At 42.2% G+C, this 17,627-nt stretch overlaps 2 protein-coding genes across 2 annotated transcripts; one reads left to right on the top strand and one right to left on the bottom strand.

Moving 5' to 3' along the window:
• Positions 1 to 721: 721 nt before the first annotated feature.
• Positions 722 to 4,552, bottom strand: LOC143364625 (uncharacterized). The gene has a single exon (XM_076804871.1). It carries the CDS (start codon positions 4,550 to 4,552, stop codon positions 722 to 724), a length of 3,831 nt encoding a protein of 1,276 aa, XP_076660986.1.
• An 8,535-nt stretch (positions 4,553 to 13,087) lies between these two features.
• LOC143364624 (uncharacterized) lies at positions 13,088 to 16,891 on the top strand. The gene is made up of 3 exons (XM_076804870.1): positions 13,088 to 13,142; positions 13,185 to 13,493; positions 13,692 to 16,891. The coding sequence occupies exons 1-3, from the start codon at positions 13,088 to 13,090 to the stop codon at positions 16,889 to 16,891; spliced, it is 3,564 nt and encodes a 1,187-aa protein (XP_076660985.1).
• The last annotated feature ends 736 nt before the right edge of the window (positions 16,892 to 17,627 follow it).

The following is a 17,627-nucleotide window of genomic DNA, read 5'->3' as shown; positions in this document are numbered from 1 at the left end:
TCTTCCATATTCGAGTAATATTATAGTATATTCTGGTATATTCAAGTATATTCTGGTATATTCTGCTATATTCTAGTATATTCTCGAATATTCTTCTATATTCTAGTAATATTATGGTATATTCTCCTATATTCTATTAATATTATCGTATATTCTCGTATATTCTTCTATATTCGAGTAATATTATGGTATATTCTGGTATATTCAAGTATATTCTGGTATATTCTGCTATATTCTAGTATATTCTGGTATATTCTTCTATATTCTAGTAATATTATGTTATATTCTGGTATATTCTTCTATATTCTAGTAATATTATTGTTCGCGAGAGGAAATGGGTTTTAATAATTGGAATGGTTTCTTTATCACACACTGTTTTATTCTGTACATCCGATCTCTACAAGAACTCACGCAAGACTGACGCAGGAGACTGTGTGCCTCGCGTGGCTGCGCGGCAAACCTCGCGTCGATCGGCAAACCTCGATCGCGACCCTTTTTTGGCCTGATTACCGACTTATTTGTCCCCAGGTCGTAGCGGCTTTTCACGCCGACCGGCAAACCTCGGTCCCGACCATGGGGCACAATGCTTCGGTGTTTTATTTTATAATCCGTCCCCGAGCACAATGGGGGACCCGGAATCCAAGAACCAATGTATAACCATAACAGAATGATAGAACGATAACTAACTATAGAACGATATAATTACATCACTAAAATGAGGCTACGGTCTAGCCGCGGCGGGAACATCCTCCCCCCCGTACAAGGTGGAAACGCCTTGTACTTCGCTTGTACTTGTTAATTTTATTAACCGTATTGCCGGTCTTAGCATACTGCCACCTGCCGTCTGGATCCTGATCACGCGCACTTGGTTATCGGACCCAGGCAGTAATTCTTTTATCACTCCTTTTATCCATTGATTCCTTGGAGATTGATAGTCCGCAATTAAGACGACATCGCCGATTTTCAGGCCGTCCGTTTTCTTAAGCCACTTCTTCTGTGGCAGCAAGGTGGGCAAATATTCCCGTAGCCAACGTTTCCAGAAACAGTCGGCTAAATGTTGGGCAATTTGCCATTGTTTTCTTGGGCAAGTACTTTGCTCATGGAACCTTTCGAAGGCTATGCGACCAGAAGAGCAGCCTATTAAAAAATGGTTTGGGGTTAACGCTTCCTGATCGCGAGGGTCGAGTGACACGTGGGTGAGTGGTCGTGAGTTGATGGTGTGCTCGACCTCTGCAAGAAGCGTCAACAACGTTTCTTCTTTAGGCGCCTGTTTTCTCAAAACTACGTTCAACGCCGTTTTGACAGATCGCACTAAGCGTTCCCAGGCTCCGCCCATATGGGGAGCCGCTGGCGGGTTGAAACGCCACTCGGTTCCATTCTGACGGACGTACTCTTGTTGCGCTTTGACATCCAGCTTTCGTATCGCCTCTCGCATTTCGTTACAAGCTCCTCGAAAATTTGTGCCATTGTCTGAGTATATGACTCGCGGTTGGCCCCTTCGCGCTGCTAGTCGGCGCAACGCCATTATAGCCGAGCTCGTGTCTAAGCTGTGTGCTAGTTCGATGTGGATCCCTCGCGTGGTGAGACACGTAAACAGAGCGCCCCAGCGCTTTTCTCGACGTCGGCCTACGGTGACCAACATAGGCCCGAAATAATCCAATCCGCAATGACTGAACGGACGTTCACGATAAGCCAATCTTGAGTCAGGCAAGCCTGCCATGAGGGGAGGTCTGGGTTGGCTTCGATTCAACCGACAAAGCTGGCATTTCGACACCACTGAGCGAAGAGCGCTTCGTAAATTAGTCACCCAGAATTTTTGCCGGACTTCGTTTAACACAGTGTTTTCACTGCCATGTTTAGCATCGGTGTGATAATTATGTAACAACAGCCTTGTGACCGAGTGTTTACCGTCCAGGATAACGGGTTTACCCTGAAAATCCGTATTTGCCAGCGCTTCAACCCGGCCCTGCACTCGTAATAAGCCGTAGTTGTCCATCATCGGCAATAATTGCACAATACGGCTGTTAACTGTAATGGTGCGACCGCTAGTTAGGGCTGCGATCTCGTCCGGAAAGCTTTGTCGTTGGATCTCTTTAATCCATGCCCTCTCTGCTTTCGCTAGATGTTCCACGGTCAGAGTTATGCCCGACCTGTCAGGCGTTTCTCGTTTTCGTCGCAACCGTTTCCATCTTTCCGCCGCCACAAAAACTCGGGCCGTGCTAGATAATAAGCGCTTCCAAGAGGAAAATCGTGATGAGTCCGGAAGAAACAAGGCCCCTTGCACCAATGCTGCGTAAATGAAAGCTTTCTTTTTCTCCGCACTCGCCATGCCTGACGATTCTTTCGTTGCAAGGGGCACCTGCTCCGGCCATTCGGACTCGTGCAATCGTAGAAAGTCGGGTCCACGAAACCAGCGATGACTTTCGTCGAGGCCTTTTTTTGCTCGCATCGTGGCATCATCCGCTGGGTTAATATCAGAAGGAAGCCATTTCCAGTCCGTCAGATTCGTCATATCGTTGATCTCAGTCACTCTGTGCGCTACAAAGGTTTGAAGCGACCTCGGATTGTCTCGAATCCATAAAAGCGCTGTGCGTGAATCGGACCATAACACGCGTCTTGAGATATCAAAATCGTGTTCTTCACTGATGGTCTTAGCGAGTCTGCTAGCTAGAACTGCCGCTTGAAGCTCCAGCCGAGGGACTGAAAGAGGCTTTAGGGGAGCTACGCGGCTCTTCGCAGCCACTAGGCTTGTCTGAATCGACCCGGAGCTGTACTGGAATCGCCAGTAACCGACCGCTGCGTATGCTTTGACGCTCGCGTCGCAGAACACATGCAACTCAATCCGGGTTACCTTGCTCTGCAAGGCCACATAGTGCCTGGGAATGGAGAGCGTAGCGACCTTTTGCAAATCGTTTACCCATATCTTCCACTCTGCAAATTCATGGTCTCCTAAGGGTTCATCCCAGCCGATGCCACTTATCCACACGCATTGCATGTTAATTTTAGATAACATTGTCAGCGGTGTCAATAGCCCTAATGGATCAAATACCGCCATAATTACACGCAGGAACTCTCGTTTCGTCGGTCTTCTTAGGAACTGAAGAAGCTCGTCGGGAACTCTACTCGAGCCTACATTGAACTTAAGTAAGTCCATGCGAGTATCCCATCGTAGGCCGAGAACTTTTTCCGGTTTGCCTTCGTCTTCGGCTAATTCAAGGTCGACCAAGTCTGAGGCTCGTTCGGATGGTGGCACACCTGCTAAGGCACATTGACTATTACTGGCCCAACCTCGCATTCGAAATCCTCCCTGTCGGTTGATCTTGATAATCTGGGCGATTACGTCAGATGCTTCTTTGTCCGTAGCGGAGCAGTGTATGAGATCGTCCATATAGCAATTTTTCGTTAATGCCGTCACCGCTAGGTGCATATTTTTCTCATACTGTTTCGCGTTCATGCTTTTCACATATATCGCGCTACATGGGGACGACTTTGCCCCAGGTATTAAAGAGGTTACGATATATTCGTCAGGTTCCGTCTCGCGGCTAGCGCCTCTATATAAGAAGCGTTGAGCGTTCTGGTCTTCCCGCCGTATCTTAATTTTGAAGTACATATCCTCAATATCCGCCTTATATGCTACTTTGCGCTGTCTGAAGCGCATCAGCACTCCTAATAGAGGCCGCAGTAGATCTGGCCCCGCCAATAGACAATCATTGAGACTTAGCCCCTTTGTCTTCGCAGCCGCATCAAACACCAGCCTCAGTTTCTTAGGTTTGTTCTTGTTTCGGACACCAAAGTGAGGTAAGTACCAAATCAATTCACCAGCGTCTTGTTTCTTAGTCTTCTTTACATATCCGTTTTTTATGAGCCGCTCCATTTCCTGGTAATAAAGCACCGCATAAGCCGGATCGCGATCTAATCTGGCCTCTAATTGTTTTAATCGGCTCAGAGCAGTAGCCCTGCTATTCGGTAGATGTGTCCTGTCCGTCCGCCAAAGCAAACCAGTTTCCCATGCCGCCCCAACGCAGCGCGTTGTTTTTTCCAGAATCTCGATAGCTCTTTTCTCGTGCAGCGAACTGCCAACACACGCAGTAGTTCCTTGCAGATCTATCTTGAAATAATTTCTCACTAGTTCTTGTAAATCATCATCGACGCGTTCCGATATTTGATCCATGTTCGTTGCGTCAAGCAGTAATGCATGCCGGTTTATAGCCTTAAGACTTGTCTGTAGACCATGGATCACCCAGCCTAATCGCGTGAGAGATGCCACTGGTGCCTGTTTTCTTCCGCTGCGAATCTCACGAGTGACTATCAGCTCCCAATTATCTTGTCCGATAAGTATCTTCGGAACTGCTCGCGAGTAAGACTCTATGCGTAAGTCGCAGAGATGTGGAGTGCTCGTCAAAAGACCTGGTTCGATCGTCTGTGCCGGTAGGGAGAGGTTGCGGACTGTTTGAACATTTTGAACGGAATGGGTCTCGAACTTCCCTTTGACTTTGATCGAGACTTTTTCACTCTCTGTTTCTAACATCCCTGTGTTACCGATACCCTGCATGGCTAATGTTACGCACGGACCTCTCGCGCCAACTTTTCTCGCTAAATCTTGGTCGACCAGGGTGGAAGTCGAACCCTCGTCCAGTAACGCAAACGTTTTTATGTCCGCCGCGGGTCCCTCAATTGTTACGGGCAGTATTATCAGTAAGGCCCGCGGCCATTCCAGTCAAGCTTGAGCGTCGCGATCGCCCCCACTACTTCCAGTACCAACTCGTTCTTGCTCTCCTACGTTAGTGCGACCGACATTTTGAGTCTCCTCTCGCGGTCCATGAAGCAATCGATGGTGATTTTTTCCACAACCACGCCAGGAGCATCCTGCAGCTACACATTGGCCGCATCCATGGTCAGGCGCGAGACATTTAAAGCAAAGCTTTTTCTTCCTGACCCACCTCCATCGTCGAATAAGAGGTTCGCGTGTAAATTCGCGGCACACGGCTATCGAATGGCCCACTGCATCTGCAGTAGGCACATTTTCTCCCGCTGCTCGGTCCGGCCACCGGTGAATTGTTATCACGGACCATGTCCGATCGCGATGCTCGCGATACGGTACATATTTTTGGCGATTCGAATGCAAACTTATTTCGTCTATCGTTTTCCTTTTTATAACCACCTCTGATTGAACGTCGTTCTCCTATGGTCTTGGCTAATCCTTCGCCCGAGCGAGATGTCGAAGCTGTCCCAGCGGGCGCACGCCATTTCAGCTTCTTTGTAGAGGAAATTAGATAGGGCCACTAAACGAGGTACTTCAGTAGCGTAGGAGGCTAGGTCTCTGTTGTAGCTGTAGACTAACGCCGAGGGCATTTTCGAAATGACGTCTCGAATTAAATCCGGGCTATGTAGATATCCGACATGTTTCAAAGTTTGCATGGCTGCCACACTATTGCGAAGCTTAGTCGCGAAAGTTATCAAATCCATCTTCCCCGTATTTATTTTCGGCAGGTTTTTTACGTCCTGAACGATCCTATTTATAATTTTATAGGGGTTTCCAAACCGCAATTGCAGTGTTTGCATTATACATTTGCACTACTAGCTGTAACCATTAGGGCATCGACCGCCTCCCTCGCTTCCCCTCTTAGTGCTTCATACAGGCGCGCCACATTTTTCTCGTTCGGAATAACCACCTAGCTGAGATGACAGCTCAAAACTTTGCTTGAATCTTAACCATTCCAGACAATCGCCGGCCAAATATCGGAAGGCTCTTTACCGACGTAAGCCTATTTACTAACTGACTCGACACTGAGCTTGTCGAATGCGTGTCTCTTACAGCATCCAAAGCTCGCGATAGTAGTTGAAGTACATCCGCACCGGCCGCAGTACGATTAGTGGGATCTGTCTTGCGCGATGAGCGGTTCGTATCTTCAGTTTCAGTGGGGCGTGGGGACGCTCCCTCATGCGCCACGTCGTGACAGTCTACCCCAAGCGGTTCCGAGCTGCCTTGCTCCGTCACTGCTCTCTGTTGCCTAGTGGGGCTCGACGTACGTGGGTTTAATTCGTTCCACTCTTCCGTATCGCTCGTGCATTCAAGATCGGCGGCCAAACGTTCGTTTATTAGCTCCACCTCAACTTGTTCTCTTTCCGCGAGCATGCTTCTTTTGACGCGAGCCCGCTCTTCAGCCGCGGCAAGTAACAATCGACGTTTCCGCGAACCGGATACTAAAGATGAGCAAGAGAACCTCTGTGGTGGACGCGGCGTATGGGGAGAGTCGGAAGGACGCAGCTGTGGCTCCTGGTTGGGCTCCCGTTCCTGGCGAATCACGGGCTCTACGGCCGTATCCTCCTCTATCGCAGATACGACCATGTTGTTTTCGGCCGGATCCGGCGGCAAATTAGCGTCCCTGTTCGTGACATAGGATGAGCGCCGGTTGCCTATCTCCAGACGATCTGATGAAGCTCGTCTTCCTCTCTTCCCTCGTCCTCGCGCCATGTTTGCGTAGCACTCACACTAACACTACACACTACACGCTAGACACTACACACTGTCCGTGAGACGTCATCCACTTCCTCTCGATCCCGAAGAGTCCCGGGTTTCGGCACCAATTTGTTCGCGAGAGGAAATGGGTTTTAATAATTGGAATGGTTTCTTTATCACACACTGTTTTATTCTGTACATCCGATCTCTACAAGAACTCACGCAAGACTGACGCAGGAGACTGTGTGCCTCGCGTGGCTGCGCGGCAAAGCTCGCGTCGATCGGCAAACCTCGATCGCGACCCTTTTTTTGGCCTGATTACCGACTTATTTGTCCCCAGGTCGTAGCGGCTTTTCACGCCGACCGGCAAACCTCGGTCCCGACCATGGGGCACAATGCTTCGGTGTTTTATTTTATAATCCGTCCCCGAGCACAATGGGGGACCCGGAATCCAAGAACCAATGTATAACCATAACAGAATGATAGAACGATAACTAACTATAGAACGATATAATTACATCACTAAAATGAGGCTACGGTCTAGCCGCGGCGGGAACAATTATGGTATATTCTCGTATATTCTTCCATATTCGAGTAATATTATGGTATATTCTGGTATATTCAAGCATATTCTGGTATATTCTAGTATATTCTGGTATATTCTGCTATATTCTAGTATATTCTCGAATATTCTTCTATATTCTAGTAATATTATGGTATATTCTGGTATATTCTCCTATATTCTAGTAATATTATCGTATATTCTCGTATATTCTTCTATATTCGAGTAATATTATGGTATATCCTGGTATATTCAAGTATATTCTGGTATATTCTGCTATATTCTAGTATATTCAGGTATATTCTCGTATATTCTTCTATATTCTAGTAATATTATGGTATATTCTCGAATATTCTGGTATATTATGCTATATTCTAGTATATTCTGGTATATTCTCGTATATTCGTCTATATTCGAGTAATATTATGGTATATTCTGGTATATTCAAGTATATTCTGGTATATTCTGCTATATTCTAGTATATTCAGGTATATTCAGGTATATTCTGGTATATTCTTCTATATTCTAGTAATATTATGGTATATTCTGGTATATTCTGCTATATTCTAGTATATTCTCGAATATTCTTCTATATTCTAGTAATATTATGGTATATTCTGGTATATTCAAGTATATTCTGGTATATTCTGCTATATTCTAGTATATTCAGGTAAATTCTCGTATATTCTTCTATATTGTAGTAATATTATGGTATATTCTTGAATATTCTGGTATATTATGCTAAATTCTAGTATATTCAAGTATATTCTCGTATATTTTTCTATATTCTAGTAATATTATGGTATATTCTGGTATATTCTTCTATATTCTAGTAATATTATGGTATATTCTGGCATATTTCGGTATATTATGCTATAGTCTAGTATATTCTGGTATATTCTCGGATATTCTTCTATATTCTAGTAATACAATGGTATATTCTGGTATATTCTGGTATATTCTGCTATATTCTAGTATATTCTGCTATATTGTAGTATATTCTGGTTTATTCTCGTATATTCTTCTATATTGTAGTAATATTATGGTATATTCTTCTATATTCTAGTAATATTATGGTATATTCTGGTATATTCTGGTATATTCTGCTATATTCTAGTATATTCTGCTATATTCTAATATATTCTGGTATATTCTCGTATATTCTTCTATATTCTAGTAACATTGTGGTATATTCTGGTATATTCTTCTATATTCTAGTAATATTATGGTATATTCTGGTATATTCTCCTATATTCTAGTAATATTATCGTATATTCTCGTATATTCTTCTATATTCGAGTAATATTATGGTATATTCAGGTATATACAAGTATATTCTGGTATATTCTGCTATATTCTAGTATATTCTGCTATATTCTAATATTCTGGTATATTCTCGTATATTCTTCTATATTCTAGTAATATTATGGTATATTCTGGCATATTCTGCTATATTCTATTATATTCAGGTATATTCTCGTATATTCTTGTATATTCTAGTAATATTATGGTATATTCGGGCATATTCTGCTATATTCTCGTATATTCTAGTATATTCTGCTATATTCTAGTATATTCTGGTATATTCTCGTATATTCTTCTATATTTGAGTAATACTATGGTATATTCTGGTATATTCAAGTATATTCTGGTATATTCTGCTATATTCTAGTATATTCAGGTATATTCAGGTATATTCTCGTATATTCTTCTATATTGTAGTAATATTATGGTATATTCTGGAATATTCTGGTATTTTATGCTATATTCTAGTATATTCTGGTATATTCTCGTATATTCTTCTATATTCTAGTAATATTAAGGTATATTCTGGTATATTCTGGTATATTCTGCTATATTCTATTATATTCACGTATATTCTCGTATATTCTTCTATTTTCTAGTAATATTATGGTATATTTTGGCATATTCTGCTATATTCTAGTATATTCAGGTATATTCTCGTATATTCTTCTATATTCTAGTAATATTATGGTATATTCTGGTATATTCTTCTATATTCTAGTAATATTATGGTATATTCACCTATATTCTTGTAATATTATCGTATATTCTCGTATATTCTTCCATATTCTAGTAATATTATGGTATATTCTGGTATATACAAGTATATTCTGGTATATTCTGCTAAATTCTAGTATATTCTCGAATATTCTTCTATATTCTAGTAATATTATGGTATATTCTGGTATATTCTCCTATATTCTAGTAATATTATCGTATATTCTTGTATATTCTTCTATATTCGAGTAATATTATGGTATATTCTGGTATATTCAAGTATATTCTGGTATATTCTGCTATATTCTAGTATATTCAGGTATATTCAGGTATATTCTGGTATATTCTTGTATGTTCTAGTAATATTATGGTATATTCTGGTATATTCTTCTATCTTCTAGTAATATTATGGTATATTCTCGTATATTCTTCCATATTCGAGTAATATTATAGTATATTCTGGTATATTCAAGTATATTCTGGAATATTCTGCTATATTCTAGTATATTCAGGTATATTCTCGTATATTCTTCTATATTGTAGTAATATTATGGTATATTCTGGAATATTCTGGTATATTATGCTATATTCTAGTATATTCTGGTATATTCTCGTATATTCTTCTATATTCGAGTAATATTATGGTATATTCTGGTATATTCTGCAATATTCTAGTATATTCTCGAATATTCTTCTATATTCTCGTAATATTATGGTATATTCTGGTATATTCTCCTATATTCTTGTAATATTATCGTATATTCTCGTATATTCTTCTATATTCGAGTAATATTATGGTATATCCTGGTATATTCAAGTACATTCTGGTATATTCTGCTATATTCTAGTATATTCTGGTATATTCTCGTATATTCTTCTATATTCTAGTAATATTATGGTATATTCTGGCATATTCTGCTATATTCTCGGATATTCTATTATATTCTGCTATATTCTAGTATATTTTGGTATATTCTCGTATATTCTTCTATATTCGAGTAATATTATGGTATATTCTGGCATATTCTGGTATATTATGATATATTCTAGTATATTCTGGTATATTCTTGTATATTCTTCTATATTCTAGTAATATTCTGGTATATTCTGGTATATTCTGGTATATTCTTCTATATTGTAGTAATATTATGGTATATTCTGGTATATTCTTCTATATTCTAGTAATATTATGGTATATTCTGGTATATTCTGGTATATTCTGCTATATACTAGTATATTCAGGTATATTCTCGTATATTCTTCTATTTTCTAGTAATATTATGTGTTCGTTCCCACCGAGTTTTTCAGCATATAGTAAATCGTCGCGAGGCAACAGCTACAAGTAAGAAAGCTGAAAGCCATAAATAAAGCCCTTCTCCGATTTCAAGCCGTCCTTCGAAAATTAGAAGAATGCTAATGCTCGAGTGGCCATGCGCCACTCGAGGGTTTTTTAGCTGATGGCATTGGAAAGTGGCCATAAAGTCAATCCGGGAAACCCTCGCTCCGCGTACCACCAGCAATGTACCGGAGGTCCCGGATTCGGACAAAGCGGGCCTTATAGCCCGCACGAGCGTCGACCAGGCTAAGAGCGCAACCCCTCTTGAGCCACATGTACGCGTGTCCTTAGCCTTCGTCACCGGACCCAAGCTAAGGGGTCATAAATTCGTTCGCGAGCCACTTAGGCTATTTACTCGGGCTGTTCCGGGGTCCTGTTATTCGTTACAGCAATTTTCCTGGTTTGACTTGTGGGTGGAGACTTCCTCCTCCACCGGTGAGGGCTGTCCCGGAAGATTCTTCTCCCTCAAGTCAACCAGCGAATAGGAAAGACTTTACCCCCAAATTAGGAACTTTTCTTGACACCACCGAGGTGACCAGCGAACGGACCCCGGGACAGAAAATCAGAACCATCTCACTACTCGGAGAGAACTGCTAAACACTCTGAGAACAGTCTCAATTCGCGAACAGTCAGAACTGTCTCATCATTCGGAGACAACAATCTCACCATTCGGAGAGAACAATCTCATCATTCGGAGAATTGTCTCGAAACCCATTTAAAAATACTCAAATATTGTACCGCTCCAGATCACTGGCTCTGTAAAATAGTTGCCCAACGTTAATTCAGCAGGCAATATATTGTTAAGTGTTAAGTTTTGAAAATAAAGACATTTTTTATACACGAAAAAACATTTTGGTCCTTCGAGCCGGATTCAGTGACTATTTCGGAGTGCGGTACTAGTGAAGAACTTAAAAGACATTAAGTCACGTGCTTCATACTGTGACAAGTGCAAAAAAATCGGTTCTACGGGAAGCTGCAAACACACCTTGGGACCAGACGTCTTTGGCAGCATACGGACCAGAGACGAATACATCAACCAAAGGTTTGGTGTTGGCTACTACACCCGAAAACCACATCCAGGAAAAACAACCAGGAAGCGGAACCTCCAGTATACTGCGGATCCAGACGTCTCCTGCACCTATTCGGCCGTTGACGACTACGAAGACTAGTTCAGCCAAAGGTAGACTCGTTTGTTGAATTACCAATTTCCTTCCTTCTATTTACTCGATTTTCCTGATCCCGAATTCGGTTTTGAACAATGGCATCTGCAAATTCGGAAAAGGAGCAGACCGAAAGGCAATTAATACGCGCGATTTCCCAAAAAAGTTGTTACTTCAAGGCTCAGATGACATCACTGAGCAACTATGTAAAGAAATTTCAAAATACCACACGAGAGCAACTAAAGCTCAATGAAAAAATCATTCGCCTACGTACATTATTTGATAAATTTAACCAGAACCAGGATGAATTAGCTCTCCTGACAAATGACTACGATAAAATAGAAACACAGCGCGAGGAAATAATCGACCAATATGACGACGTTCTTTCGGCCGCGTTAGAAGTTCAAGCTTTATTCAAAGTCATTCCGGACAAACAATCGAATAATGAAAATACAAACGAAAGTCAAACATATCCGAAGGCCGCACAGATGAATGTAAAATTACCAAAAATAGATTTACCAAAATTCAATGGCCGAATGGAGAAATGGATCACCTTCAAGGATGCTTTCTTGACGATGATCCATTCTCAGTCCGGACTGAGTAACATTCAAAAATTAAATTACTTAAAACTCTCATTAACAGACAAGGCTGAAACCGCGATCAGCGCTTTCACTATTTGCGACGAGAATTACGAAATCGCGTGGAATCATTTAGTGGAGATTTATGATAACAAACGCGCATTAGTTTTGCGACACGCGGCTTTATTGAGGGATACCCCAAGCATGTCAAACGATTCGTCGGAAGCAATCCGAGATTTGGTAAACTATATGCAACTGCACATCAGATCCCTTCAAGCGTTAGGACGGACTTGGGAGGATATCGCGAATGACCTCCTCATCAGTATTTTAGTAACCCGTATGGGAAGGGACACGCGCAAAAACTGGGAACATACTCTTTCAGACACAGAAATGCCAAAATTACTAGACGTTTTTAAATATCTACATATCGCATCGCATCAATCGAGAGAGGACGAACCGGTGCCTCAGTCTCCGAAAGGAAATGTTCCCAGCAGACCCGTAACAAGGCTTCAGACAGCTAATCGGGTACATCAAAATCAGGGAACTCGAACCCGATATTCTCCGCCATCGTCCCCTAAATTTAATCGACGACAGACCTTCGCGACAATCACAACACGGCTATCGACTTGTGCAATCTGTGAAAAGGGAAATCATAAGACATTTCAGTGTAAACACTTCGATAAAATGAATGTCGACAAACGGATAGAAGCAGTAAAAAACGCGAAGCATTGCCTCAATTGTTTAGCTCCAGGACACACGGCTGAACAGTGCAATGCTAGTAAATGTAGAGTTTGCAATTTACCACACAACACCAGATTGCACAAAGATTCGAGACCACAGTTTCAAAAAAGAGAAGAACGTGCCGACAGCCCGAAACCCGGGTGCAGTTCTTGACTTTCTCAGCATCTCGATGTTTCACACAAGCTCCCATACACTTCCTTATTGACAGACGGTTCTACGCATGATCTCATGACCACCGCAATTGTACACGCTTTCGACTGTAACAATCGGCCTCTCGAGTGTCGTACGTTACTCGACACGTGTTCAAATGCGAATTTCATTACAGAGGCTTTTGCCAAAAAATTAAATATAATCAGTCAGGAACGAAGTGTGAACATCGAGGTGTTGAATGAGCTAAAAACGGTAACGAACAAAACGCTACGAATAAAGGTCAAATCGCGCATTAACGGATTCAATCGCACTCTCAATTTTTTCATTATTCCACATATTTCCAGTCAGTTACCCGATCGTCAAATTAACAAATCGCAATTGCACATCCCATCAAATATACAACTTGCTGATCCTCATTTTCATCGGCCGTCACATGTAGACATGTTAATCGGTACCGGAACAACTTTGGCGTGTCTTAGCATAGGTCAGATCGAGATTGGTTCTAAACAACAGTCCGATCTGATACTGCAAAAGACACAATTCGGATGGATCATCGGGGGGAATGCACCGGTTTCATCAATTCGCGAAACACACAAAACCTTATTAACAAATGTGGAATTTGATATGAAAAAATTTTGGGAGGTTGAAGAGGGACCGCATAACTCGTATTTTTCACCTTCAGAAAATGAATGCGAGTCCCATTTCAAACGGACAGTCAGACGATTGAAATCTGGACGATATATAGTAGCGCTTCCGTTCAATGAGAAGAAGCAGCTAATCGGCGAATCCCGTACGCACGCTCTAAATCGCTTTTTGTCTTTGGAACGTAAACTTACTCGCGACTCGCAACTCAGGACCGAGTATAATCGAATCATGGACGAATATATTGATTTAGGTCACATGACACAGGTAAAAAATGACCAAGACACACACGGGTATTATTTGCCTCATCACGCCGTCATCAAACTCACCAGCTCGACCACAAGATGTCGAGTTGTATTCGATGGTTCGGCTAAATCCACAACCGGGATTTCTTTAAATGACTCGCTACATACAGGACCGACCATACAGGACGACATTTTTACTTTATTGAATCGCTTTCGGATGCACACCTATGTTATATCAGGTGACATAGAAAAAATGTATCGCCAATTTCTCGTACGTCCTGAAGATCGTCAATTTCAAAGGATTATCTGGAGAAATAACAAAAACGAAATTACTACATTCGAACTCAACACAATAACATTCGGTTTAACCTCTGCACCATATTTAGCCATCAGATGTTTACAACAATTGGCATCTGAGGAATTCATACATTTCCCAAGGGCTTGCGAGGTTATTTCCAAGGACATATACGTAGACGATTTTTTAACCGGCACAGATAACTATGACGAGACGCTACGACTACGTAACGACATTATTCTAGTATTAAAACGAGGAGGTTTAAACATTCGGCAGTGGGTATCAAACGACCCAAACCTCTTATCCGGACTTTCCGAAGAAGACATTCATCCAAAATTCTTCGGCGACACCACAGTAAAAACGTTAGGTATTGCATGGGATCCGAAGGACGATTCAATAAATTATCAAGTTCACGTTACGCCACGACATACATATACGAAACGGACGATTCTTTCAACGATCGCGAAGATTTTTGACCCGTTAGGTTTACTCGGTCCAGTCACAGTCGTTGCAAAGATATTAATGCAACGGTTATGGCAATTGAAGGTCGATTGGGACGAATCGTTGCCCATGAGCCTCCAGACTGAATGGTCAAATTATCAAGAAGAGCTCAGCCTCTTGGAAGGTTTAAAGTTTGAGCGACATGTCTCTCAACCCTCAGTCAAACGATTAGAGCTGCATGGCTTCTGCGATGCAAGCGAGCGGGCGTACGGGGCTTGCATATATATTCGGTCCCTTGACGTATCGGGGAATATAAGGGTACGACTTCTTTGTGCAAAATCACGCGTTGCACCCTTAAAAACCATCAGTTTAGCTCGTCTGGAGCTTTGCGGGGCTGTCCTCCTTTCGTCACTATACGATTCAATCACGAGGTGTCTGAACCACAAAATTCACGAGACGATTTTGTGGACAGACTCTACCATAGTTCTACATTGGTTGCATAAACCGCCTAACATATTAAAAACCTTTGTGGCCAACCGGGTTGTGGAAATTCAGACTAAAACAAACATACTCGCATGGCGACATATTCGGTCTTCAGACAATCCTGCGGATTTGTTATCACGCGGCACAACTCCCAGGATTTTGATAAACAGCAAAATCTGGTGCAACGGACCAGATTGGCTCGCTACTGACGAATCGCTATGGCCAGCATCTTGCTTTGAGCCTCCTCCAGAAACGCCTGAAATGCGTAATATACAATGCTTTACAGTCACCAGTGCGCAACCATTCGATTTGTTATTACGGTATTCATGCATAGACCGTCTACGCCGAATTATTTCATATTGTTTACGATTTCGTCCGACAAATCGCAAAACTGGATCCATTTCCATTCAAGAATTAGAACGCGCCAACGAAATCATAATTAAGTCAACTCAGACAAACGCGTTTTCCGAGGAGATCGCAGCTCTTAAATCAAAGGCCGGTTTGAATCCTAAGAGCAAACTATTATCTCTAAACCCGTTCATCGATGAACAAGGGATACTTCGCGTAGGTGGTCGACTGCAATATTCTGATCTAGAATACAACACAAAACATCCAATACTTTTGCCAAAGAGCCATCACATAACCGATTTGATAATCCGCGATATTCACATTCGAAATTGTCATTCTGGATTGACTTCTACCCTATACAACGTTCGACAAAAATACTGGCCAATCGATGGTAAGAACACTACCCGAAAAATCATCCGGAATTGTATCAAATGCTTTCGATTCAGCCCACCAACGACAAATTACCTAATGGGTAATTTACCCACCACGCGCATTACCGAATCCAGACCATTTTCAAACGTTGGAACAGACTTTTGCGGACCGTTTTATATCAAAGAACGTCGTCATCGAAATCGGACGCGCGTTAAGGTTTACGTTGCCGTATTTATCTGTTTTTCCACCAAGGCAGTCCATTTAGAAGTGGTGGGCGATCTAACTACGGACGCCTTTTTAGCAGCCTTGAAAAGATTCATCGCGAGGAGGGGCATTTGTAGTAACATTTATTCGGACAATGGCACTAATTTCGTAGGTGCCAACAACGAATTGAACGAACTTCACAGAGTTCTACGAGAGGATGAGAGGGTCAATCGATTTGTCTCTGACAAAAAGATTTCATGGCATTTTATGCCTGCCTTGTCTCCTCATTTCGGCGGACTCTGGGAAGCAGCTGTAAAGTCGTTCAAACATCATTTAAGGCGTGTTGTCGGTGATCAGCTTTTCACGTATGAGCAATTTGCCACGTTCGTAACCGAAATCGAGGGAATCCTAAATTCCCGACCATTGACTCCTCTTTCTTCCGATCCAAACGACCCCGCAGCATTGACTCCTGCCCATTTCCTTATTGGTACTGCGATAACGAGTGTGCCTGAAGCTGACTTCACCGCAAGTCCGAGCAATCGGCTGTCAAATTGGCAGCACATACAAAAGGTTAAGCAGGACTTCTGGGCCAGGTGGTCCAAGGAATACATCCACCAACTACAAACCCGGACCAAGTGGATGAAGGGATCCCACGACATCCAGGAAGGCACGGTTGTCATCCTGAAGGACAATCACCTGCCTCCACTCCAGTGGAATCTTGGAAGAATCTTGGAGATCCATCCCGGCGCCGACAACATCATACGTGCTGTCACAGTTAAAACCAGTAATGGTGTATATAAACGAAATGTGAAGCAGCTTGCCCCCCTTCCGATTGCTTCCGATACCAATTGAATAATTTCATGAACAATTGCGTTAATTTTACTCGTTTCTTCCTTTATTCTTTGCGTTATCATTCGTTCGTATATAATTACGTAAATCTTCATTTTATGTAGTTATATTAGCGGTAGGATTTTATGCGTTTTATCATTTATTTTTCTTTTGCATTTACTCGTATTATATTAATCGTTTACTCATTTAGCGCTTAATCCTATAATTACGTTCGATTGCGTTTTTTCATATTTTATTCGTCTTATTTAATATATTATTTATATTCTTATCTCATTCGCGCTGCCATCATAGGGCATTAGATAATCCGATTCGTTTCATTGAACTATGCGTACAGTTCAACGGGGGGAGCATGTTCGTTCCCACCGAGTTTTTCAGCATATAGTAAATCGTCGCGAGGCAACAGCTACAAGTAAGAAAGCTGAAAGCCATAAATAAAGCCCTTCTCCGATTTCAAGCCGTCCTTCGAAAATTAGAAGAATGCTAATGCTCGAGTGGCCATGCGCCACTCGAGGGTTTTTTAGCTGATGGCATTGGAAAGTGGCCATAAAGTCAATCCGGGAAACCCTCGCTCCGCGTACCACCAGCAATGTACCGGAGGTCCCGGATTCGGACAAAGCGGGCCTTATAGCCCGCACGAGCGTCGACCAGGCTAAGAGCGCAACCCCTCTTGAGCCACATGTACGCGTGTCCTTAGCCTTCGTCACCGGACCCAAGCTAAGGGGTCATAAATTCGTTCGCG

Source organism: Halictus rubicundus, unplaced genomic scaffold (assembly GCF_050948215.1).
Source record: "Halictus rubicundus isolate RS-2024b unplaced genomic scaffold, iyHalRubi1_principal scaffold0758, whole genome shotgun sequence".
NCBI lineage: Eukaryota > Metazoa > Arthropoda > Insecta > Hymenoptera > Halictidae > Halictus > Halictus rubicundus.
Note: the sequence above shows the minus strand (reverse complement) of the source record. Positions and strands in the feature narration are given on the sequence as shown.

What these genes read in the sequence shown, in the direction of transcription:
- LOC143364625 (XM_076804871.1), bottom strand. Translation starts at nt 4,552, where the DNA reads ATGCAGGGTATCGGTAACACAGGGATGTTAGAAACAGAGAGTGAAAAA.
- LOC143364624 (XM_076804870.1), top strand. Translation starts at nt 13,088, where the DNA reads ATGACCACCGCAATTGTACACGCTTTCGACTGTAACAATCGGCCTCTC. An exon ending in CAATCGGCCTCTCGAGTGTC is followed by an intron (nt 13,143 to 13,184) that starts GTACGTTACTCG and finishes ATTTCATTACAG; the next exon opens with AGGCTTTTGCCAAAAAATTA. An exon ending in TTTGGCGTGTCTTAGCATAG is followed by an intron (nt 13,494 to 13,691) that starts GTCAGATCGAGA and finishes TTTCACCTTCAG; the next exon opens with AAAATGAATGCGAGTCCCAT.